At 38.5% G+C, this 19983-nt stretch overlaps 1 protein-coding gene across 4 annotated transcripts in view; it reads left to right on the top strand.

Annotated features, from left to right (window-relative positions):
• The window catches only part of NELL2 (neural EGFL like 2), a 388134-nt gene that overhangs the window by 279190 nt on the left and 88961 nt on the right, over window positions 1–19983 (top strand). For all 4 annotated transcript variants that reach the window (XM_047788021.1, XM_047788020.1, XM_047788022.1 and 1 more), the window contains 2 exons: window positions 14237–14359; window positions 17500–17595. In XM_047788021.1, the coding sequence (XP_047643977.1) occupies window positions 14237–14359; window positions 17500–17595 (219 nt within the window). The remainder of the gene's footprint in view (window positions 1–14236; window positions 14360–17499; window positions 17596–19983) is intronic.

Here is a 19983-nt window from a genome sequence, read left to right as displayed (position 1 = left end):
AACTACAGATGTGATCAATTCATTTGAGTAATAAAAAAATAAAAAATAAAATGTTTTTACTGAAGTATAGCTGATTTTCAGTGTTGTAACAATTCCTTCTGTACAGCAAAGTGACCTAGTCATACACACACACACACACACACACACACACACACACACACACACACACACAGAGATTTACATTCTTTTTCTTATATTATCTTTCACTATGATCTCTCCCATAGTTCTTCTTGGCAACCACAAGTCTGTTCTGTATGTCTGAGTCAGTTTCTGTTTATAGATAGGTTCATTTGTGCCATATTTTAAATTCTAAATATAAGTAATATCATATGGTATGTGTCTCTTTCTGACTTACTTCACTTAGTGTGAGAATCTCTAGTTGCATCCATGTTGCTGCAAATGGCATTACTTTGTTCTTTTTATGGCTGAGTAGTATCCATTGTGTATATGCACTGCATCTTCTTAATCCATTCATCTGTCATGAGCATTTCGGTTGATTCCATGTCTTGGCTATTGTGAATAGAGCTGCGATGAACATAGGGGTGCATGTATCTTTTTGAGTGAACGTTTTGTCTGATATATGCCCGGGAGTGGAATTGCTGGATTGAATCATATAGAGAACTTACATATTTACAGCAATAAACATTATTGCAATTAGAAATATTAAATGATATTAAAAGATATTAGCTCTAACATGTCATATATAGTTAAATGCTATAAAATACAAAATATCCACAGAAGCATGAAATAAAAGTACACAAAAATAATTGTATATATGTATATATATCTTAGATGTTTTATCAAGGATGTTGAAGAAAAATATATATATATACATATTCCTTTGGAATAGAAAAGAGTCTTATATTTGTATTTTGCTGTGGTAAAGACTCAGGTAACATGTTCCATGAGAGATGAATTTTGTAATGAAGCTCATTTTAAAATTTAAGTTTCCAAGTGAAAAAGTTGATGAATCTCTGTTGCCGCATTGTCCCAACCCTTTATTATCTGAAGAATCATTTTATTTTCTATAGTTTAGAAGATAAAGTTCAGAATATGATATCTGCTCCAGGTGTGGAAGTCTGCTAAGATTATCTTAAGATGCATTGGAGAGACTTGTCTAGGTTGGAATACTGTGGTTGTTTTTCTTAGATATTTTTATATTTCAAAAGCTCCCTTTTATGTTGCCTTTTTTGTGATACTTTTTCTGATGCAGTTTGTTGAATATACTCTGTTCTTACTATTTTTTGTAGGCATTAAAGCAGAGCAGGCCTTAGAGCTTTAAATGAAAGAATAGATCACATGGCCTTAGGTGGGGATGATTTTTTTCTCCAGTAGAAGTGTTCACTACTTTGGGGAACTTTCTTTCTTTACCTTTCTTTCAAATAAATCTCAAAAGGGGAGAAATCGTGCCTCTTTCCAAATTTCATGTCAGGCAGCCCCGGTGAGGTTAAACGCTGTCATCTCTTAAGCAGTGCATAGCTACTACTCTAAATGATAAATCCCAAGAATGTTATGCAGATTACGAGGGAGCACAATGTAAAATATAAAACATCAGATATGAAATACTCTAAGAAATTGAAAGGCATTGATTTTGTATAGATTGAAGCCTAATATTTATCCATGCACATTTACCAAGCACTTAATATGTCAGTTTTATAGCAAGAACTGAGGATTCAGAGATCTAGAGTAAAACTTTCCTATCTCAGGAGTATACCGAGTAGTGGGGAATGGTAAGAGAATTGACAGTTGCTCACCATGTGATAACTTATGAATCATTTGCCTGCACTGGATTGTTCTAAGTGTCTCCCATACATTACCTCCATTAATTCGTGCAACTCTGGGGAGAACATACAGATGTACAGTCCTTTATCTACAATTCTGAGCTCCAAAGAGTCCAGACAGCTCTGGACATTGAATTTTTTTTTATTTTTAAAATTCATTTAGTAGCACAATTTGATCTGATGCCATGTTATTTCTCATCTTTATTCATTTGTCCAATTTAGTGTGGATAGTCATACTTTTACTACAGAAATACTTGTTTGATAATGCTGTACTGCCCCAGATCCTGCTAGAGATTTTATTTCTGTACTGTTATTAGCTTCACTGAACAGAGGCGGAAACTGTGATTTAGAGAGATTAAGTAAATTCTGTGAGACTTGATAGCTAGTGAAAGGCAGAGCCAGGATCTGAGCAGAGGTAACCTGACTCCAAAGTCTTTATTCCTAACACCACTCTTCTGGCTTTCACATGCTAGGATGGAATTAAGCAAAAAGCTCTATGGGCCCTACAGGGTCCACCTCAGTTACACTAAGGGAGTTTTAAAAGGAAGGTTTTCTGAAGACGAGAACATTCATTTGAGTTGGAAAGTGTAGGAGAGTTTGAGTAGGGAAGGACTTTCTGGGCAAAAGGCGGGGATACATTTGTGAAATATACAGGGATAGGCTGCTGTAATCCATGGCCTTTAGTAGAGTCTCAATAAATTATATTATTAATAAATGGATGCAGTGGGGGAGTAGCAAATGTTCAGTTTGGTGAGAGCTAAATGTGGTAAGGAAAGTCTTGGTGCATAGGCAGTGCCTTGATGGATAGTAAAAACAGTGATATGCCACTAAAACAAATTAAGAGAGAAGAAGAGATAGAGGAGATAGAGGAAGGGATAGAGAGGATGAGATTTTGTCTGAAAAGTCATTATGGTAATGCTTTGGAAAAGTCCAAAACTGGGGCAGTGTTGTCATCAGGAGGCTACTGCAGTAAACCAAAAGAGGTGTTTTTGTGCCCAAATTTGGGCAACTGCAGAGCAGCTAGGACAGAGATGGGGAATAGAAATGAGAAGTACCAAGGAAGAAGTCTGGATGAATCGGTCCCCGAAGGTGGCGGCTGCGAAGAAGGGAAGAGAGGTATGTGGTAGCTTACTGCTTTGGGAGGAAGAACAGTTCATAGACACGTTTAGCTGTGGGTAGGAAATCTGAGGACTTTCTTTCCTGATAACATGGATGGTTTTCTGGGGAGTTAGTGGTAAGATTATGTGCCAAGAGTGGGGGAATCAGGATGGGGCAGGCATTTTAAAAGAAAGCAGCATAACTACTGGGGAATGGAAGAGAAAGCAAGAGATATGCAGAATTCTCACTACAGAATAGGTACCTTGAATATTTTGTATTAGCAGATCTCTGAATGTTTTGCATGTTAGATTGAGATATTCTTAATAGTGACTGATTCACTCATTAGCAAATAGTCACTGGTGATCAATTTTGTGCCAGTCACTGTGTTGGATGTCAGGGGTGATTGATGAATTAGACCCAAGGCATTAGCATCTAGGTGGTTATCTAACAGCTTTTGAAGGGGGAATGTTTACTTGGTTTCCTGTTACCCTCAATAGAGGTTATTAATTTCCTAATATGATCTTTGCTTTTATATTTTAATCTATCCTTTTTTTATTTTTGTCTGCACCTGCGGCGTGTGAAAATTCCTAGGCCAGGGATCGAACCTGCACCACGATAGTGCCCCAAGCCACTGCAGTGACAATGCCAGATCCTTAACCTACTGCACCACAAGGGAACTCCCATATTTTGAGTTCTTAATTCTGTTTTCTTCTTTTCCATGAAAACCAAATCCAACCAAATCAGAACAGGAACAAGAATAATAAAATCCCTAAAAGTCAGAAGTCTTTTCACCTCACCACCATTTTCCCAGTCACTCAGATTTGAAACCTGAGTTATTTTTAATGCCTTTCTTCCTCTTGGCTCAAAAATGGATTCACTGTGGGGCGTATTAGTTCTGTGTCTACACCTCCCCCCTTTTGTCCAACACTGTGTCCATTCTATTGCAGGCCTACTTTTCAGCAGGTTCATTCCACAAAAGCATAGAAACTGAGGTGCAGAAAACACATAAGACATGATTGCTGCCTTAACGGGATTTGAATCTTATGATTTTGGTGCTAGCTTCCCAACTATTGTTCCTGTGTCCTGTAGTGCACCATGTGCTTCACACGCATAGTACTCCTCAGGTGCTGGGCAGCTAAGGAACACTCGGTGTCTGTCTGTTTGCTTCCCCTCTCACCTCCCCTCCTCCCACCGCTCCCCCTTATCCTTTTGTTTCACCTCTCAGTGTTGGGCAGACTCTTTTCTCAACTCTCAGTAATAATCTGACTCACAGGAGAAGAATAAAAGAAAGAAAGGGTTAAGAAGAGAAAGGAAGGCTGGCTTGCTAGCATCCGACACCCACATTTTCAGGGAGAATTAGTCTCTCCTCTTCTGCATATTGCTGTTAATTTCCCTGAAAATCACCTCTAATCTTATCATTGTCATTTTTTTATTATTCACCCAGAAGGGCTCGTTTATTGCCCACCAGTTAAAATCATGTTATAATCCTGACCCTATTTACACATATTCCTTGGCTTCCCTTTCAGCCATCACCCAGGCCAGCTCAGCCACTTCATGGCCCTGCTTTACCCCGTGCTCTCTCCATATGGAATGCACTTTCCCACCTTTACACATTCAAGACTCCCTTGCTCGTCCTATTTCCTACATGACAGTTTTCCAGTATTATGGGAACACCCCCCCAGTTGACCCCCATTTCTTCCTCTTTAAGCCTTTTGAGATCTGAATTTTAGGTTGTAGTTTTTTAAAACACTAAAGCAGTTCCCGCCCTGTGACTTCCTGGCTCTATGGTTTAGACAAGACATGTACTTGCTCTGGGAAAGCTCTGTATTCATGCGTGTAAAATAGGAATAATCATAGTACCGACCTGAAAAGGTTTTTATGAAGACTGAAGGGGATATTGTGTATGAAACAGTGCAACGCTTTGTAGTAGGTAGTAGGCACTTAAGACTGAGCTGTTTTCAGAGTTCCCATTATGGCTCAATGATAACGAACCTGAGTATCCATTGGATCTCTGGCCTCGCTCAGTGGGTTAAGGATACGGCTTTGCCATGGGCTGTGGTGTAGGTTGCAGACGTGGCTCAGATCTATCAATCTATCTCATATGCTACAGGTGTGGCCCTAAAAAGACTAAAAAAAAAAAGAGAGAAAGAACGAGTTATTGTCATTATTACTATGATTTTCTCTTTTACAGCACTAAACAAGGGCTGCAATGTATCACAGTTAGTTATCTATTCACATCACCAATAATGTAATAGTTCAAACCTTTCTTAAGGTCACATATCTTTACCTCTTCTTTAGCACTTCCTCCATGTGTGTTGAAAGAACAAATGAAAGTCATCTGACTGATGGTTAAAAGTATTTTGTTGCCGTACAGTGTGTTCAGGCAAAGCTTATTTCATGAAACACAAAATAAAGCCAGTGTTTTGCTAGGAAATTAAATTTGGATTACTTTGCGAAATTACTGTAAGGGTAGAGAGCAAATCTGAGTGCACTTTGGTTGTTAAGATTCTTGATCAAATAAGGATTAGCCAAGGAGACTGAACATACCAGTGAAAAGACTAGAAGAAAATAAACTAAGCATGTCAAAGGAAGGAAATCTGAACAAATTCCTAGTTGCTAAATAAAATGAAGAATAACAAAAAGTCAGTATTGAATTGGTGTGGTCAGTGAACAGGAAACTTGAGTTGTGAACAAAAATGCCTGGTGTTAAAAATGAATTTTAGTGGGTTTGCTGCTGCTGTGGGCATGAAGCAAGTTTAAAGTATAATATCTTGTAGCTACTTGAATAGTGTTAAAATAAAAGATTTCTGTTGAAAAGACGTTGTAGCAAATAGATTTTTCTCTGTAATATAAAGTAAGTAAATACGGTAACCATAAGAACAAAATGAGTAGCTTCTGGTAAGTAAGAAAAGTTGTTTCAGTGGCATTTTGGAAACCAGAAGAATATCCAAAATGTATTTGATTTCAAAAAAGATTATGAAGAAAGCAAATTCTATGAGGCATTTAGAATTTCTCCACATAATTGAAGTAGAAAGAGAGCACATTATCTAGCTATAAAGACAAAATGAATTTTCCCAGTGAAGAGGATAATAAGATGAGAAGGTAACTAATTTCATTGAGTGTCTGTTATTTGCCCAGGTGTTTACAATTCATCATTTAAGTTTATTCTTTCCAACTGTTTACTAGTATAGGTTTTAACTTCCTCATTTTAAATTTAAAAGGGTTAGCTAACTTTCCTATGGCCACTGAGAACTAGGATTAAAATGGCATCTCAAAGCCTATCTGGGAAGTGTATGTATCACACTGCCCCCTGCTTTTGTTCATTAAAATAATACATGATTTTCTCCTATTTCTACTTTATCCTTCATATTTACATAGGGTCCTAGTAGAGAACAGTTGGTGGAGGACATTTTAAACTAATGAATTTAACAGTCTTCCTTAAGAATCAGTGATCAGGAGTTACTCCTGCAGCGCAACAGGATTGGCAGCATGTCTGCAGCACCAGGATTTAGGTTAGATACCAGCCCAGTGCAGTGGGTTAAAGAATCCAGCGCTGCCATGTCTGCGTGAACATCACAATTGTGGCTCAGATCAGATCCCTGGCCCAGGAGCTCCATATGCCATGGGGTGGCCAAAAAAAGAAGAATCAGTGATCATTAGATCATTAGGACAAATATTTTAGGAGTTCCTGTTGTGGCACAGTGGAAATGAATCCCTCTGGGAACCATGAGGTCGCTGGTTCGATCCCTGGTCTCGCTCAGTGGGTTAAGTAGCAGCAACTAGGTTGCAGAGGTGGCTTGGATCTGGCGTTGTGGTGGCTGTGGCATAGGCCGACGGCTGTAGCTCCTATTAGACCCTTAGCCTGGGAACCTCCATATGCTACCGGTGCGGCCCTAGAAAGCACACACACACAAAGTTTTAATTTCAGGAGTGTATTTTGCTAGTGGCAGTGAGTACAGTGTCTTCACATACCAGGCCACTACATATCTGTGGAGGGGAAGGAAGGAGGGAGAAGGAAGGAAGGAAGGAAGGAAAGCATTCCAGGTCTTTCCAATAGACCCCCACACCATCTGGAGATTGTTGAGTTGTAATAGAGAACATCATTGTATTCAGTTTGTGCTTATTTTGAAAAGACTTGCCAGAGAGTTCCTGTCATGGCTCAGTGGTTAATGAATCCGACTAGGAACCATGAGGTTTCGGGTTCGATCCCTGGCCTTGCTCAGTGGGTTAAGGATCCAGCGTTGCTGTGAGCTGTGGTGTAGGTTGCAGACACGGCTCAGATCCCTCACTGCTGTGGCTCTGGTGTAGGCCGGCGTCTACAGCTCCGATTAGACCCCCTAGCCTGGGAATCCCCATATGTCATGTGGGAGCAGCCCTAGAAAAGGCAAAATACAAAAAAAAAAAAAAAAAAAAAAGACTTGCCATAGGATAATTATCTTGTGAATGTACTAAGGAGCTGTGGACAAGCCCAAAGAGTTGTTTCATCTGAGAAACAGAAAGGGCTTGTATCACCTGGGGGACTCACCATTGTTGCAGTTCTTCTTAGAGTACAAGAAGAAGTCTCGGTTGCAGCCCCATGGTCTGCCTTGTCCTGATGCTCTTCACAGGCCAGTGCACACAGCTCCACATCGACTTTGGTGAGGACACATATGAGTGAAACTCATGGATGAGCTTCTGTAAACCTTATCAATATCTTAAGGCCAGCAATCTTACCAATCTGGTCTGCAGAAATATAGAAGGAAAATACCCAAGCAGCTCTACATTTTTTAAATAAACTGCTCATCTAGACATGTGGTTTGATGGTGTTACTGCAGGTTTCTCAAGAGTAATTTACACTTCCATGGACTGCCTTAGTCCAAGACTTGTTCAGTCTTAGGTAGGCCTGAGGGAGATTGTTCCCAGGTTTCTAATAACCACATAATGGTTAAGACCTGAGGTAGGTTATCATTCCATGTAGAGCCATATTCTGCCACATTCTAAGAGAGAATTTGCTCATCGCAAAATTATATTCTAGGAAATACTTGAACCAAGGAAAGTGAAGCAGCTTTCTTTGGGGAACTTACACTTATGTGCATGATAGCTGCTGTTTTCCCAACACTTCTAGATTTGGACAGAATAAAAGGTGTGGCATAGACAATGTAATTCTTGTGACTGGAGAAATCCATCATAAGAAAAGAAAGCTTCTCTGAGGATACGGGGCCTGCTAGGAAGCTATGAAGATATATTACATTCAGTTATCTGAAGAACGGAGTTTACAGTGTAAAGGTATCAAGCTAAAGGATCTATTATGTAACCAGGGAGTGTAAAGCCGAATCAGTGGACAGGCAATGTTACCAAGGGCTGACCATTGGTAATAGAAAGAGGACTCTTGGGATGTTGGAGGTGTCTGTTTTCCAATCTGCATTAAGGTTGAGTTTCCAGAGATTTTTAAATTGGGGGAATTAGCACTGGAGTCCAAGTTCTCTGCTTTCTTTTTCAGGCATTTGTACTTGACCATATCAGTATCTTCCTTTTCTTCTGAAAATTCTGTCAACCGTGAGAAAATGGATTTTAGTATGAACAGAAAGTATCTTAGTGCTTTACTCTAAGGAGTTCTGTAATTTTCATAAAGCTCTTATAGGGTTAAAAAATACTAGAAAATACAATAAAGAAATAACTTCCTGATAACTTCATAAGCATGAGAAGACTTTTAGTGTAAACATTCCAAACCTGTAATTTGGATAATTACAAAGAACACTAGAATAAAAAAAAAAATAGATCGGGGAAGTTATATCCATTGGGAGTTACCATCACAGCTCAGAAGAAACGAATCTGACTAGTATTCATGAGGATGCAGGTTTGATCCCTGGCCTCACTCAGTGGGTTAAGGATACCTCATTGCCGTGAGCTGTGGTGTAAGTAGCAGATGCAGCTCGGATCCCGAGTTGCTGTGGCTGTGGTGTAGGCTGGCAGTTACAGCTCCGATTCGACCCCTACCCTGGGAACCTCCATATGCCACGGGTGCAGGAAAGACAGAAAGAAAGAAGGAAGGAAGGAAGGAAGAGGGAGAGAGAAAGAAGGAAAAGAAGGAAGGGAGGGAGGGAGGGGGAGAGAGAGAGAGAGAGAGAAAGAGAAAGAAAGAAAGAAAGAAAGAAAGAAAGAAAGAAAGAAAGAAAGAAAGAAAGAAAGAAAGAAAGAAAGAAAGAAAGAAAGAAAGAAAGAAAGAAGGAAAGAAAGAAAGAAGGAAAGAAAGAAAGAAAGAAAGAAAGAAAGAAGCATTAAATATGTCAGGAGACCCTATTGCATAGCAATCAATGACTAAAGCTTTGGAGTCAGATGTTCTGATTCACAGCTCTACCACTTATCAAGCATGATACTTAATTAAACAAGCCAAGTTTAATTTCCTGAAAAATAATAATAATATTTCTTAATTAATATGAGGATTAAATGAGACAGTGTATATTACAAAGTCTGCAGTGTGTAGTAAGTGCTAAATTACAACTACGGTTATTGCAAATCGTTCAAGTTCATTCAAATTTGTAATGGGCTCAAAATTCCAAAAACAAGAGAAGCAAAGTACATGAATGCTATCTCAATTTGGAATCTGCATCGTCTTCCCCACACACATAAAAACAATCCATGTCAAATGCTCCATTCTCCATAAAGTCATTCTTGAATTCCCACCTGACCCAACTAGAAATGACTTCCTCCTTTGATCTCTATAACCTCTTTAAACAGAAATTACTTCCTCACTTCAGTACTTCTCATCGTGAAGCCATGTATTAAAGGCATTTGTGTTTTTGTCTTGTCTCTCCAGCTAAACCATAAGCTCTGTGACTGTAGCTACTATTTATAATTATATATTTATTTCATTAGTATTTTTTAATCTCAAGAAGAAAATTGTATTTCATTGAATTAAAATGTAGATTTATTTAAATTACTTTTCACTCCAATTTTCTGTAGTATTTACATTTTGTATCACACTGAAATTCTTGAATAAAACATGCACTATGTGTATTGTATGTCTGTGTTGGAATCATAGTGAGGAAAGCTACGTGAATTTCAGAATGGCTGTCTTGTCTCTAGGTAACACATTCATTCTGGAAAGAGCTCAGTATGAATACCAATTTTAAAGTTCAATTTGAACCCAACTATATGTTATTATGACTGATAACCTGTTGGGTGTGGAGTCTTAAAATGATTTTTGATACATTAATTTATGCAGGTTAGGAGTTAATCAGTGAGACTAAATTGTTATTGCTATATGTGACATCTGCATTTAGGTGAATTCAGGTGTGTATATTATTACTTTTTTTCATAGAGGAACTTTACTATATTGACCTTTGTCACTGGTATGAAAACAGTTTTAGATAGTATGTAAAGATGAAGAGCAAACAAATTATGGGACATAGGGAAAATCTTTGCCAGCTATCATTATAATACCATCTATTCTGTATGTAATATCCTGTAATAATTAACTCCTATATTACTTTTGTTTAGAACTTTGGAGGAATGATGTTTTCTTTCTATATGTTTTTTCTTTTTTCCCATTTTAGATAGAAAAATTGTGAAATTTTTACTAAAAGCAGTATGTGCTAATATTCTTAATGAAAAGAAGAAGTGTGTTTGCCTTCAATTCCAGCTATTGTTTGCAGTGTCATGGCACATGAACAATGACATTTTAACTGATGATATGAAGATAGCATTGAATTTTATGGGTTAGATAATATGAACATAAGATCTGAAATATCTACATTTCAGTACATGTGAAATAAAACTTAGAATGCATTCACAATTACATCTAACATGCTTTTCTCAAACACTGGAACATAATATTTTAAATTTTGTCTTAATATTTCCCTCATTTTTAAAATTTTATTTTAACAGTGTTGGAGGAAGTATTAAAAGTGAATAGACTGACTGGTAGGTTGGTGGTAGAGTCTTTAGGGATGTGTCAGTCAGGAAAAGGGTAAAAAGTTGACATTTGACCAAAACTGGATGTGGAGCAGTAATAATTAACTATTTATTGAGATGACCTTATAGAATATTTGCTTCTTGCTCCATTCACATTGTCATTTGTAAAGGGCTGTCAAATTAAAGTTAATTCTTCTGTGAGACTAGAGTACAGGCATTTTAAAAGGCTTTTCTTAAGATAGTTTACTTCAGTTGGTAATTGTGAGTATAACCAACTTTAGGTAGAGTGAAAAAAATTAAAGTGACAGTGTAAAGGAACTAATGCTAATGTCCAGGAGTTGCCAATACAGCTCAGTGAGCTAAGAGCCCAACATGGTGTCAGTGAGGACGTGGGTTTGATCCCTGGCCTCGCTCAGTGGGTTTAGGATCTGGTGTTGCTGCAAGCTATAGCATAGGTCACAGATGTAGCTGGGATCTAGCATTGCTTCGGCTGTAGTGCAGGCCTCACCTGCAGTCCTGATTCAATCCCTAGCTCCAGAATATGCATATGCCACAAGTCTGGCACTAAAAAGAGAAAGGAAAAAAAAAAAAGTCCTGCTATCTTCATTAATATTTGAAATCTCCCAAATTAAACAAAACATCACCCATAGTAATATCAGCAAAAAACAGCTTAAATTTTCAGTAGCTCTCCGTTTGGCAACTAGTCTACATTTGAACAAAGTGGATTGACTTAAATGATAACAGCAGAGGAAGTATGTTTTCCTGATTTGGACATTCACTCTTTCAACCGTTTATTCAAGACACTTTTTTTGAATGCTGAAATGAAATGCAAAAATAAATAAATAAGTAAATAAATAAAATTTTTCTCCCCAAATTCATACTCCTGGGTGAGGCCTGAAAATGGAGATCCAAGGAGAAGCAGACAATTGTGATAAATACAATAAGCAAGCCTTGTATCTGGTGCTAAGGAAAATAATCAGAAGCTTCCAACTCTGCAAGAGGGGGGAGAGAAAGGTATTTGCACAGAAGACAAGCCATTTGGGTGTAGTCTTTAGAAATGGCAAGAGAATTCCAGGAGCATCCATGGGGCAAACACTTCAGGCAGAGGGCAAAATATATGTACAAGTGCATGCCAGTGCATTTAAAAACCTGAAAACTGTCCTCATCCTTGAGTTGCTTAGGAACGACTTATTCCTTCCAGTGGCTGCTGAGAGTAAATGACAACAGAGGAAACTAGATCCCAGGTTGTAGAATTAACATTTACTGAACATCATCAGACTGGATGCTAAACTGAATCTTGTTAGGCCCTTCCTCTACCCAGTGAGTCCCCTCTAATTAAGAAGACAGCCAAGGCAGAGATGAAAACAGCATCACATCAATCAGCAGCTGTCTTTAAAGGGCCTACAGCTGTCCATATAGAGATTTATAGATTAATGCCAGCACTTTGAATTGCACTGGGAAGAAAATTGGCAGCAGCTGCAAACTTCACCTTGTGGACTTATTTTGCTTCAGGCAGCTGAACGCAGAGGTAGGTGGGCTGCCCATTCTGGTCCTTCTGATTTTTTAATAGTGTCCAAGGGTAGACCCAATTAGGAGACCCATACACAATCTACCTTATTTTCTAGACTATCATCAATATGCAAGAATTTATTTAAAAATTATGAAACATTCTAATTCTAGATAATAAAGGTGAAATTTTGTATAATTGGGAAATTCAGCGAGAAATTTGGAGAATAAGATATCTAGTTGTGCAATTCTTAAACCTTAGTGATTGAAAGCTCTCTTCCCTCTGAAAGATTATTAGGCATAATCTCTAAGAATTTTATTATAAGGCAGTTGTTAAAACTATCATAACTTTGGGCTTAACGCAGGACATAGAATCATGAAATGTTAATCTTTATTTTAAAAAAATAAAACAGAGTATTCTATTTTAGTAGTTGAAATAAGTGATTTTAGGCTAATCTCAGCTGCATATGTCAAAGGCAATTTTTTTTTTCAAAATTACAGGCACATTACTATTATATTGTCTAGAATAATATACATATCATTTGGAATACAAAGAGTTCTAAAGTGAAAAGCAAATAATTTCTTTTTGCTTTGATTTACATAACAGTGAATTAATGGCTCAATTAATGTAAGTGTATTAAAATATATACTTAATTTTAGGCCTAAATAATATTTATATAAGAGACTAGATAATAAGCAATGCTATTATAGGGATTTTAGATGGCTGAACTAGCTTGTATGCATTTTCTCACATATTTTATTTCCTGCTCATCTTGATTTTGATGTTGGATCTGTTGTCTTTCTCATATTTATTGTGTTTATTTATTCCATTTACATTGTTTCTGAACACTAATATTCCCATGAAGTTGGGCAGGCTACCTAAGCCCTCTGAGCCACCATTGACTCATCTTTAAAATAGGGATAATGGGAGTTCCCATCGTGGCTCAGTGGTTAACGAATCTGACTAGGAACCATAAGGTTGGGGGTTCGATCCCTGGCCTTGCTCAGTGGGCTAAGGATCCAGCATTGCTGTGAGCTGTGGTGTAGGTTGCAGATGTGGCTCAGATCCCTCACTGCTGTGGCTCTGGTGTATGCCGGCAGCTACAGCTCCGATTGGACCCCTAGCCTGGGAACCTCCAAATGCCGCGGGAGCGGCCCTAGAAAAGGCAAAAAGACAAAAAATTAAAATAAAATGAAATGGTGATAATGATATTGGTTCTGCCTCTCTCACAGGGTGGGGTGTTGGGTAGGGAGGTGGGCTGGGAAAATCAAATGATTTAGTGTTTTCAAAGGGTGAAGTGACACACATTTAAAGGAGGTATCATATTGATTGTATAGTTCATAGCTTGTTATTTGCACATGCTATAAAGGCAAGTGTGTCTTATTTAATAGAAGGATGATACTTTGCAAAAAGAGAGAACTTACTAAGAAATTCAGATTTTCCTCCAGCAGGTTGCATGTGTACTTTTATGCCTACAATTGGGGATGAGAGTGTTAACTGCATCTAATTCCCAGAGTTTCAGCTCTGTCAGGATTCCTGGAACAATACTATTAGGTATCCTTTCCTGTTACCCTTCTTCTGGTACAAGAGTTAGGTGGCAGATTAATTTCATGAGAATAATTTTCCAAATATGGACCACTGAGACTCTACAGCTGGCTCCAGGATCTGCTTCTAAGAATTAATCCCCATCCTTGCCTTGCCTCTCCTTCTATTCTTTCCTACTGGTGGTGGGCGTTTTGCCCAAATCCTTTTGTGTTTAAGGTTTGTGGATGTGTATGCTATGTTTTCGTTTCAAGAGGAGTATACAATTCTTCAAACTATGAGCTCTTTAATAGGTGATTTGTGTATGTCTGGGTTGGGAAGAAATACCAACAATAACAAAGATGAAGGTGCAGTTGAAAAACACAGTGTCTTTGAAAATTTATCTTTGAGTAACAAAAATGTATCCTTCTTTCAGAACATGATGAGTGCATCACCAATCAGCACAACTGTGATGAAAATGCCTTATGCTTCAATACTGTTGGGGGACACAACTGCGTTTGCAAGCCAGGCTATACTGGGAATGGAACTACATGCAAAGGTAAAAGATTCAAGTGCCATCCCTTCTTCCATTCAAGAGAATGCAATCCATCTCCCCCTTTATCCTGTTACCTACCTTCTGGGTACTTCCCACAGCCATTAAGAACTTGGCAATACAGTCCATGGTCTTTCTCCTGGGTTATGTCAGTGTTAAGTGGCCAAACGTCCAGCAACTTTGATTTAATGTTCGATGACCTCCAACACAGTGGTTTTCACCTCTGTTGTTCTCTAGCTGACTATAGCCATAATCACATCCTGGCACTTTTGTACAAAACTGCTCCATCTTTGAAACCTAGACTTTAACTTTTTATTGTCTAATCCCAAGTCTCTCTGCTTCCGGTTTGCCCACTCTGTTCTTTCCACAATTCATCTTTCATCTCTCTGACCTTTCCTTTTCATCCAGTTTACCAGTCTCCTCCCAGATTCAGATATTTATTTTTTTGAGTCCAAACATTATAGCTATATTTTTTTGGCCAGCACTGTCAACCCATTTGTTCTACTACCATAATCCATTGTGGAACATCTACTAGGGGTCAGTCTGTGAGTTTTTCTCCTCTGTTCTCTCTCGTGAGCTAAGTACTAATTACTTGGGAGTATCGGGTTTCTATGTGTTATCATTTTTCATATTACCTAGTTTGTCCTAACAGCAATCAATAATTCTCGGATTTTCATTTCCACCAGAGATATCCCACCTCTAGCACACCTCTCTTTCTTTCATTCCTTCTTTTTCCTTCATCAGATGAGCTTAGCTAGGACTTCACAAGGAAAGTAGAGGTTCAGTTTTTGGAAACCCCACCCTCTTAGATAGGCTAAAGTCCATATTCTTTATTAGGTCATACAGATTTATTTACAATTTGTCTAATTTAGGTATTTTAAGCTTCAAAACTGCCCATTCCTCAAATACACTGTGTTCATTATCCTGGAGTTTACTAGGGTTGATTTTCTTTGATTCCATGTGTATAGGAGGTAGGCAATAACAAGATATGATTATTAGTACAGTGACCCATGAGCACGGGTCTAAGACCTGGTCTGCAATAATACATTGGACGCAGATATGGCTGGGCCAATGATTATTCTGTTTGTAAATGTCTTGGAAATCTGTGATTTAGGGCATTGCAAAGACCTACTAGATTAATCTGAGAAAATCTAGACTCCTAAAGTCCACAGCATAGTATAACTGAACTCATAGGACTTCCTCAAAGCATTTAATGTTCTGAGCGTTAAGATTCATCTGGGAGCCCAACAGCTTCTCACTCTTATTTGTATTGGACTCTCACTCCTAATTGATATGAAGAATAAAGTACATAAAGAATTGTTATCTTTGAAGGAAGGAGGACTTGCAAGGATCCATAAATTTCTTCTGGAAGTTAGGACTACAGGCTGGATGGGTAAAGAATCTCCAATTTCTGTGGACATCTCTGCTGGGAATGTCAAAGCTGAGAAAAAAATAGTTTAGATGTAGGATCTGAATCATTGAGTATTGTGCTCTATCAATAGGCTACAGAGTTCCCATTGTGGCCCAGTGGGTTAAGGACCTAACATTGTCTATATGAGCATGCAGGTTCAGTCCTTGACCTCGCTCAGTGGAGTAGGGATCTGGTATAGCCGTAAGCTGTGGTGTAGGTCACACATGAAGCTTGGATCCAGTGTTGCTTTAGCTCCAATTTGACCCCTGGCCTGGGAACTGTCATATGCCACAGGTGCACACATTAAAAAAAAAAAAGGAGCTCCCATTTGACTCAGTGGGAAGAAATCTGGCTAGTATCCATGAAGACGCAAGTTTGATCTCTGGCCTTGCTCAGTGGGTTAAGGATCTGGCGTTGCCATGAGCTGTTGTGTACGTCGCAGATATGGTTTGGATCTCATGTTGCTGTGGCTGTGGCATAGGCTGTGGCTGTTGCTGCAGCTCCGATTTGAACCCTAGCCTAGGAACCTCCATGTGCCACAGGTGTAGCACTAAAAAGACAATAAAAAAAGAAAGAAAGAAAACAAAAACAGGCCACAACATTGCAGACTACTCCAAGGAAGACATACACATGGTATGGTGGATGTACTCTTTATGAAGCTTAAATTCCCAATCTCTTTGCAAGTCCTTGGTGACTTGATAGTCTTTTTGCCTGGGATGAAGAGAGACTAGAACCTAGAGCCATAGAAGCTAAATGGTCTCTTCAGGCCCCTTCCTTTAACTCAGTAGCAGAATCTCAGATTTCTACAGTTTACCACTCCAAGAAAGTGCATCCTAACTAATTGAGGAGGCACACGCCAGAAAACAAGAGAAAAAGCTTTTGCTTTAGGCCTGGAGGAAGCTGCTCTGGTTTATCCATGTCAGACCTTGCCAGGCTGCAGGAACAGCCCTCAACATGACAGAGCCAAAAACTGAAGTGGAAACAGAAGTGTCTAAGGGCACTCAGTCTCACCCATCTTGTGTTTCTCACCCTTTCTGAAGGCGGCCCTTCTGCAATGGCTCAGAGCTTGGCTCCTTTTCCTACTCCTCGAAAAACTCCCCTCACCCTCAAACCCACTCTAACACAAGAAGCTATGCAATGCTTTTGCCCTTGGTCCTGACCTATCCTTGGCAGAGGAATGCAAGACTTTTCCTGAAGACCCCTTTAGCAAATTCTCTTTATTGGCTAATTCATCACCAGGACTGATTTGGAACTTTTCAAAGAAAGGGGCATCTGTCTAGTATTTTGACACTTTGGACAGTAGGTAGAATGATTAGAGCGTCATAGGATTCAATCATTGCTTATTTCCGTATCTCATTCTCTAGATGGTGATTTGCTCCTTGAGAAAACTGTCTAGGATAGCTGTCATTTTTTTAGGTTTAATTTCAAGCTGAATTGTTACAATGAGATGCACTACTAATTCTGATGTACTTCCTGCTGTGTAAGGTTACTGTTTCTGTTAGATGAAAGTTCAGCCTTTTTTTTTACAGGTGAAATATTTAACATTGGAAAGAGTACTGTTCTACAAATTGTGTTGAAGTTTCTTACCTATGTGGAAATAATTATATGAATGTGACATCCTAATAGCATTTATGATTTGATGTCGACATCTCCAAGGAAATAAAGAAAAGCTGGTTTGGAGATGTTGAACTCCTTCCTTCCAGAGTGCTAAAGTCTCATGTCTGGATTATTTTAGCATTCTGCAAAGATGGCTGTAGGAATGGCGGAGCTTGTATTGCTGCTAATGTGTGTGCCTGCCCACAAGGCTTCACGGGGCCCAGCTGCGAAACAGGTAAGAATATCATTCCATCTTCTAGAAAATGAATTTTTAAGCCAGTGTATAAAGTAATCCATGAGGAAAATAATGTCTCAAGTGGGCTTTTGAAGCTTGGCGCTATTAACACGGAAGCTTAGGAGGCAGGAGGTGGGAAGTTTCAGTGATGCTTAATCACTGGGAGTTTTCCCCAAAGTCACAGAGATTTTGCAGCTATTATAACTAGAAGCATTTTGAACCTTTTCAGAAGAATAGATAGGATTGCCCAGGATTTTATGACTTCATAAATTCATTTTACTCATTTGGAGCCCTTTTATTTCCTGGAATCTATATGACCATGTTAAAGCATGACATTCAAGCTTATAACCAGCTCCTTTCCTAGGACACACTACTGCTTCCTGTGTTCACATTTGGGAATTTTTAATTAATTTTTACCTGATTCACTTAATATTTATTCAGTGTTTACAAAGTATTTAAAGTTTTCTGCTCCTTATTTATACCTCATCCAAGTCCATTCTGAACTTACTCTTTCTGATACAAATATGAGAAACTTTAAAAATATTAAATATATATCTATATATGGAATTTGTATATAGCTTATGGCTCAAAGTAAAATGTTTTGTCAGTCGAAAATACCCCTTGAGAGTTTTGAAATGCATTGAGTCTTAGCTGCTAATTAAAATCATGTCAGTAGTAGTTTTGGCTAAGTAGGTTCTAATAGATGACCTCACAAAGTCTGATTGTTCTCCCCTAAGAGAAAGCTGCTGCCACCAGTGATTGGTGGTCCCCACCTCCTATTGCTATCTGTAAATCTCCGTGCAGCAGGGGCCGTGAATGCTGAATCCATCCCCCTTGCAGAGTCGTCTGATTTAATAAAAACACTGACTGATCAGAATGTGAGACCGAAAGTGTTCTGGTCCATTGGGAGGTGAAAATTTTACCGAACAGGTACTGCCACCATACACAAAAGGATGCCACAAAAGGGCTCACATTACTGCATTGTTTCTTTTCACAAGAATCTCTAAGTGGTGCTCTTTAAACTTGAGTAACTAATTTGTTGCAAAGGTCTCTAATAGAAAATGCCTAATGGCTATCTTTGATATGTGGAACTCTTATTTTTTTCATTGTAAAAATTTTCATTGAAGTATAGTTGATTTACAATGTTGTGATCATTTCTGCTGTACAGCAAAGTGATTCAGTTGTACAAGAACACGCATCCATTCTTTTTCAGATTATCTTCCCACGTAGGTGATCACAGAATATTAGGTAGACTTCTGTGTGCTATACAGCAGTTTATGGGACTCTTTCTTAAGGAGGTCATTTCCTAAATCAGGAGTTTCAAAATTCCTTGGGCATGGGAATCACTCATAGAGCTTGTTAACTTGTTAAAAAATACAGAGTTCTGGTAATTAACCATCCTGGATCAAAATCAGGCACTTCCAATGCAGTGGTTTTACACTATTTCTATCCCATGATCTCTACCAGAACACCACACACATCAAGGTACACCATGATTCTCCTGTATATTAATACTTATGGTGACCGTGTTTCCTGAATACAGTATTTGTGCTGTTTCTGGTGCAAAGTTTGATACGGAAATAGTGGCTTTTTCAGGGCATTTTAATGGTATGGAATTTTAAAATTACAACTGTCCCAGAAAAATGTGGGATGAATAATGGCTATGTCCAATCCTGCATATCTTTCTTCCACTAGAAAAAAAATTATATGATGAGATTTTGAAGCTCTGGAATGACATAAGATTAATTGAGCAATGTAAAATTTAAAACTGGAGTTAAAAATAACCCAACAGAATATTTAGCTTTCTTTTTAATTATCCTTGAACTTTTCAGCCTATAAGAGGATAATCCTGCACTGACTCTAAGTAGCTATAGACAGCCAAGGGCGTTGAGATAGATAGATGTGAGTTTAAAATCGGGTTCTCCTGTTTCCTTGTTATATGGTCTTGGGCAAGGCACCTAACTTCTGTGTCTCTTACTCTTTATACATCACCTCTCTCTGCACGAGTCTCCTCGGAGGTAAGTATTATCTTGGAGATACTATCCATTTCCAAACAAAAATATTGTGTTCATAGTGATTAAACTTTTTCAAGGTCACCAAGTTATCAGCTGAATACTAAGGTCTTTCTACTCCCAAATCCAGCCTTCGTAGCTATATCAGTGCTTTCCAGAGTTTCTTCTGAAGTCGCAATAATGACAGCAGAGAGAGAATACTTCCATCAAGGGAGGTCCTGAAATGACCCACCCCCAGGGTAAATGGAATTTCTTCAAAACATCATAGTTTAGCCCACAAAATCACTCATCTCTATTGCATGTATAAAACATTTAAGTTACAAGTGAGTGAAGTTGATGCTCCAAGACTGAGCCATAGTTTATCTTTGTCTTTCAC

This window comes from Phacochoerus africanus, chromosome 7 (assembly GCF_016906955.1).
Source record: "Phacochoerus africanus isolate WHEZ1 chromosome 7, ROS_Pafr_v1, whole genome shotgun sequence".
In the NCBI taxonomy this organism is placed as follows: domain Eukaryota; kingdom Metazoa; phylum Chordata; class Mammalia; order Artiodactyla; family Suidae; genus Phacochoerus; species Phacochoerus africanus.
This window is presented reverse-complemented; position numbering and strand designations above follow the sequence as displayed.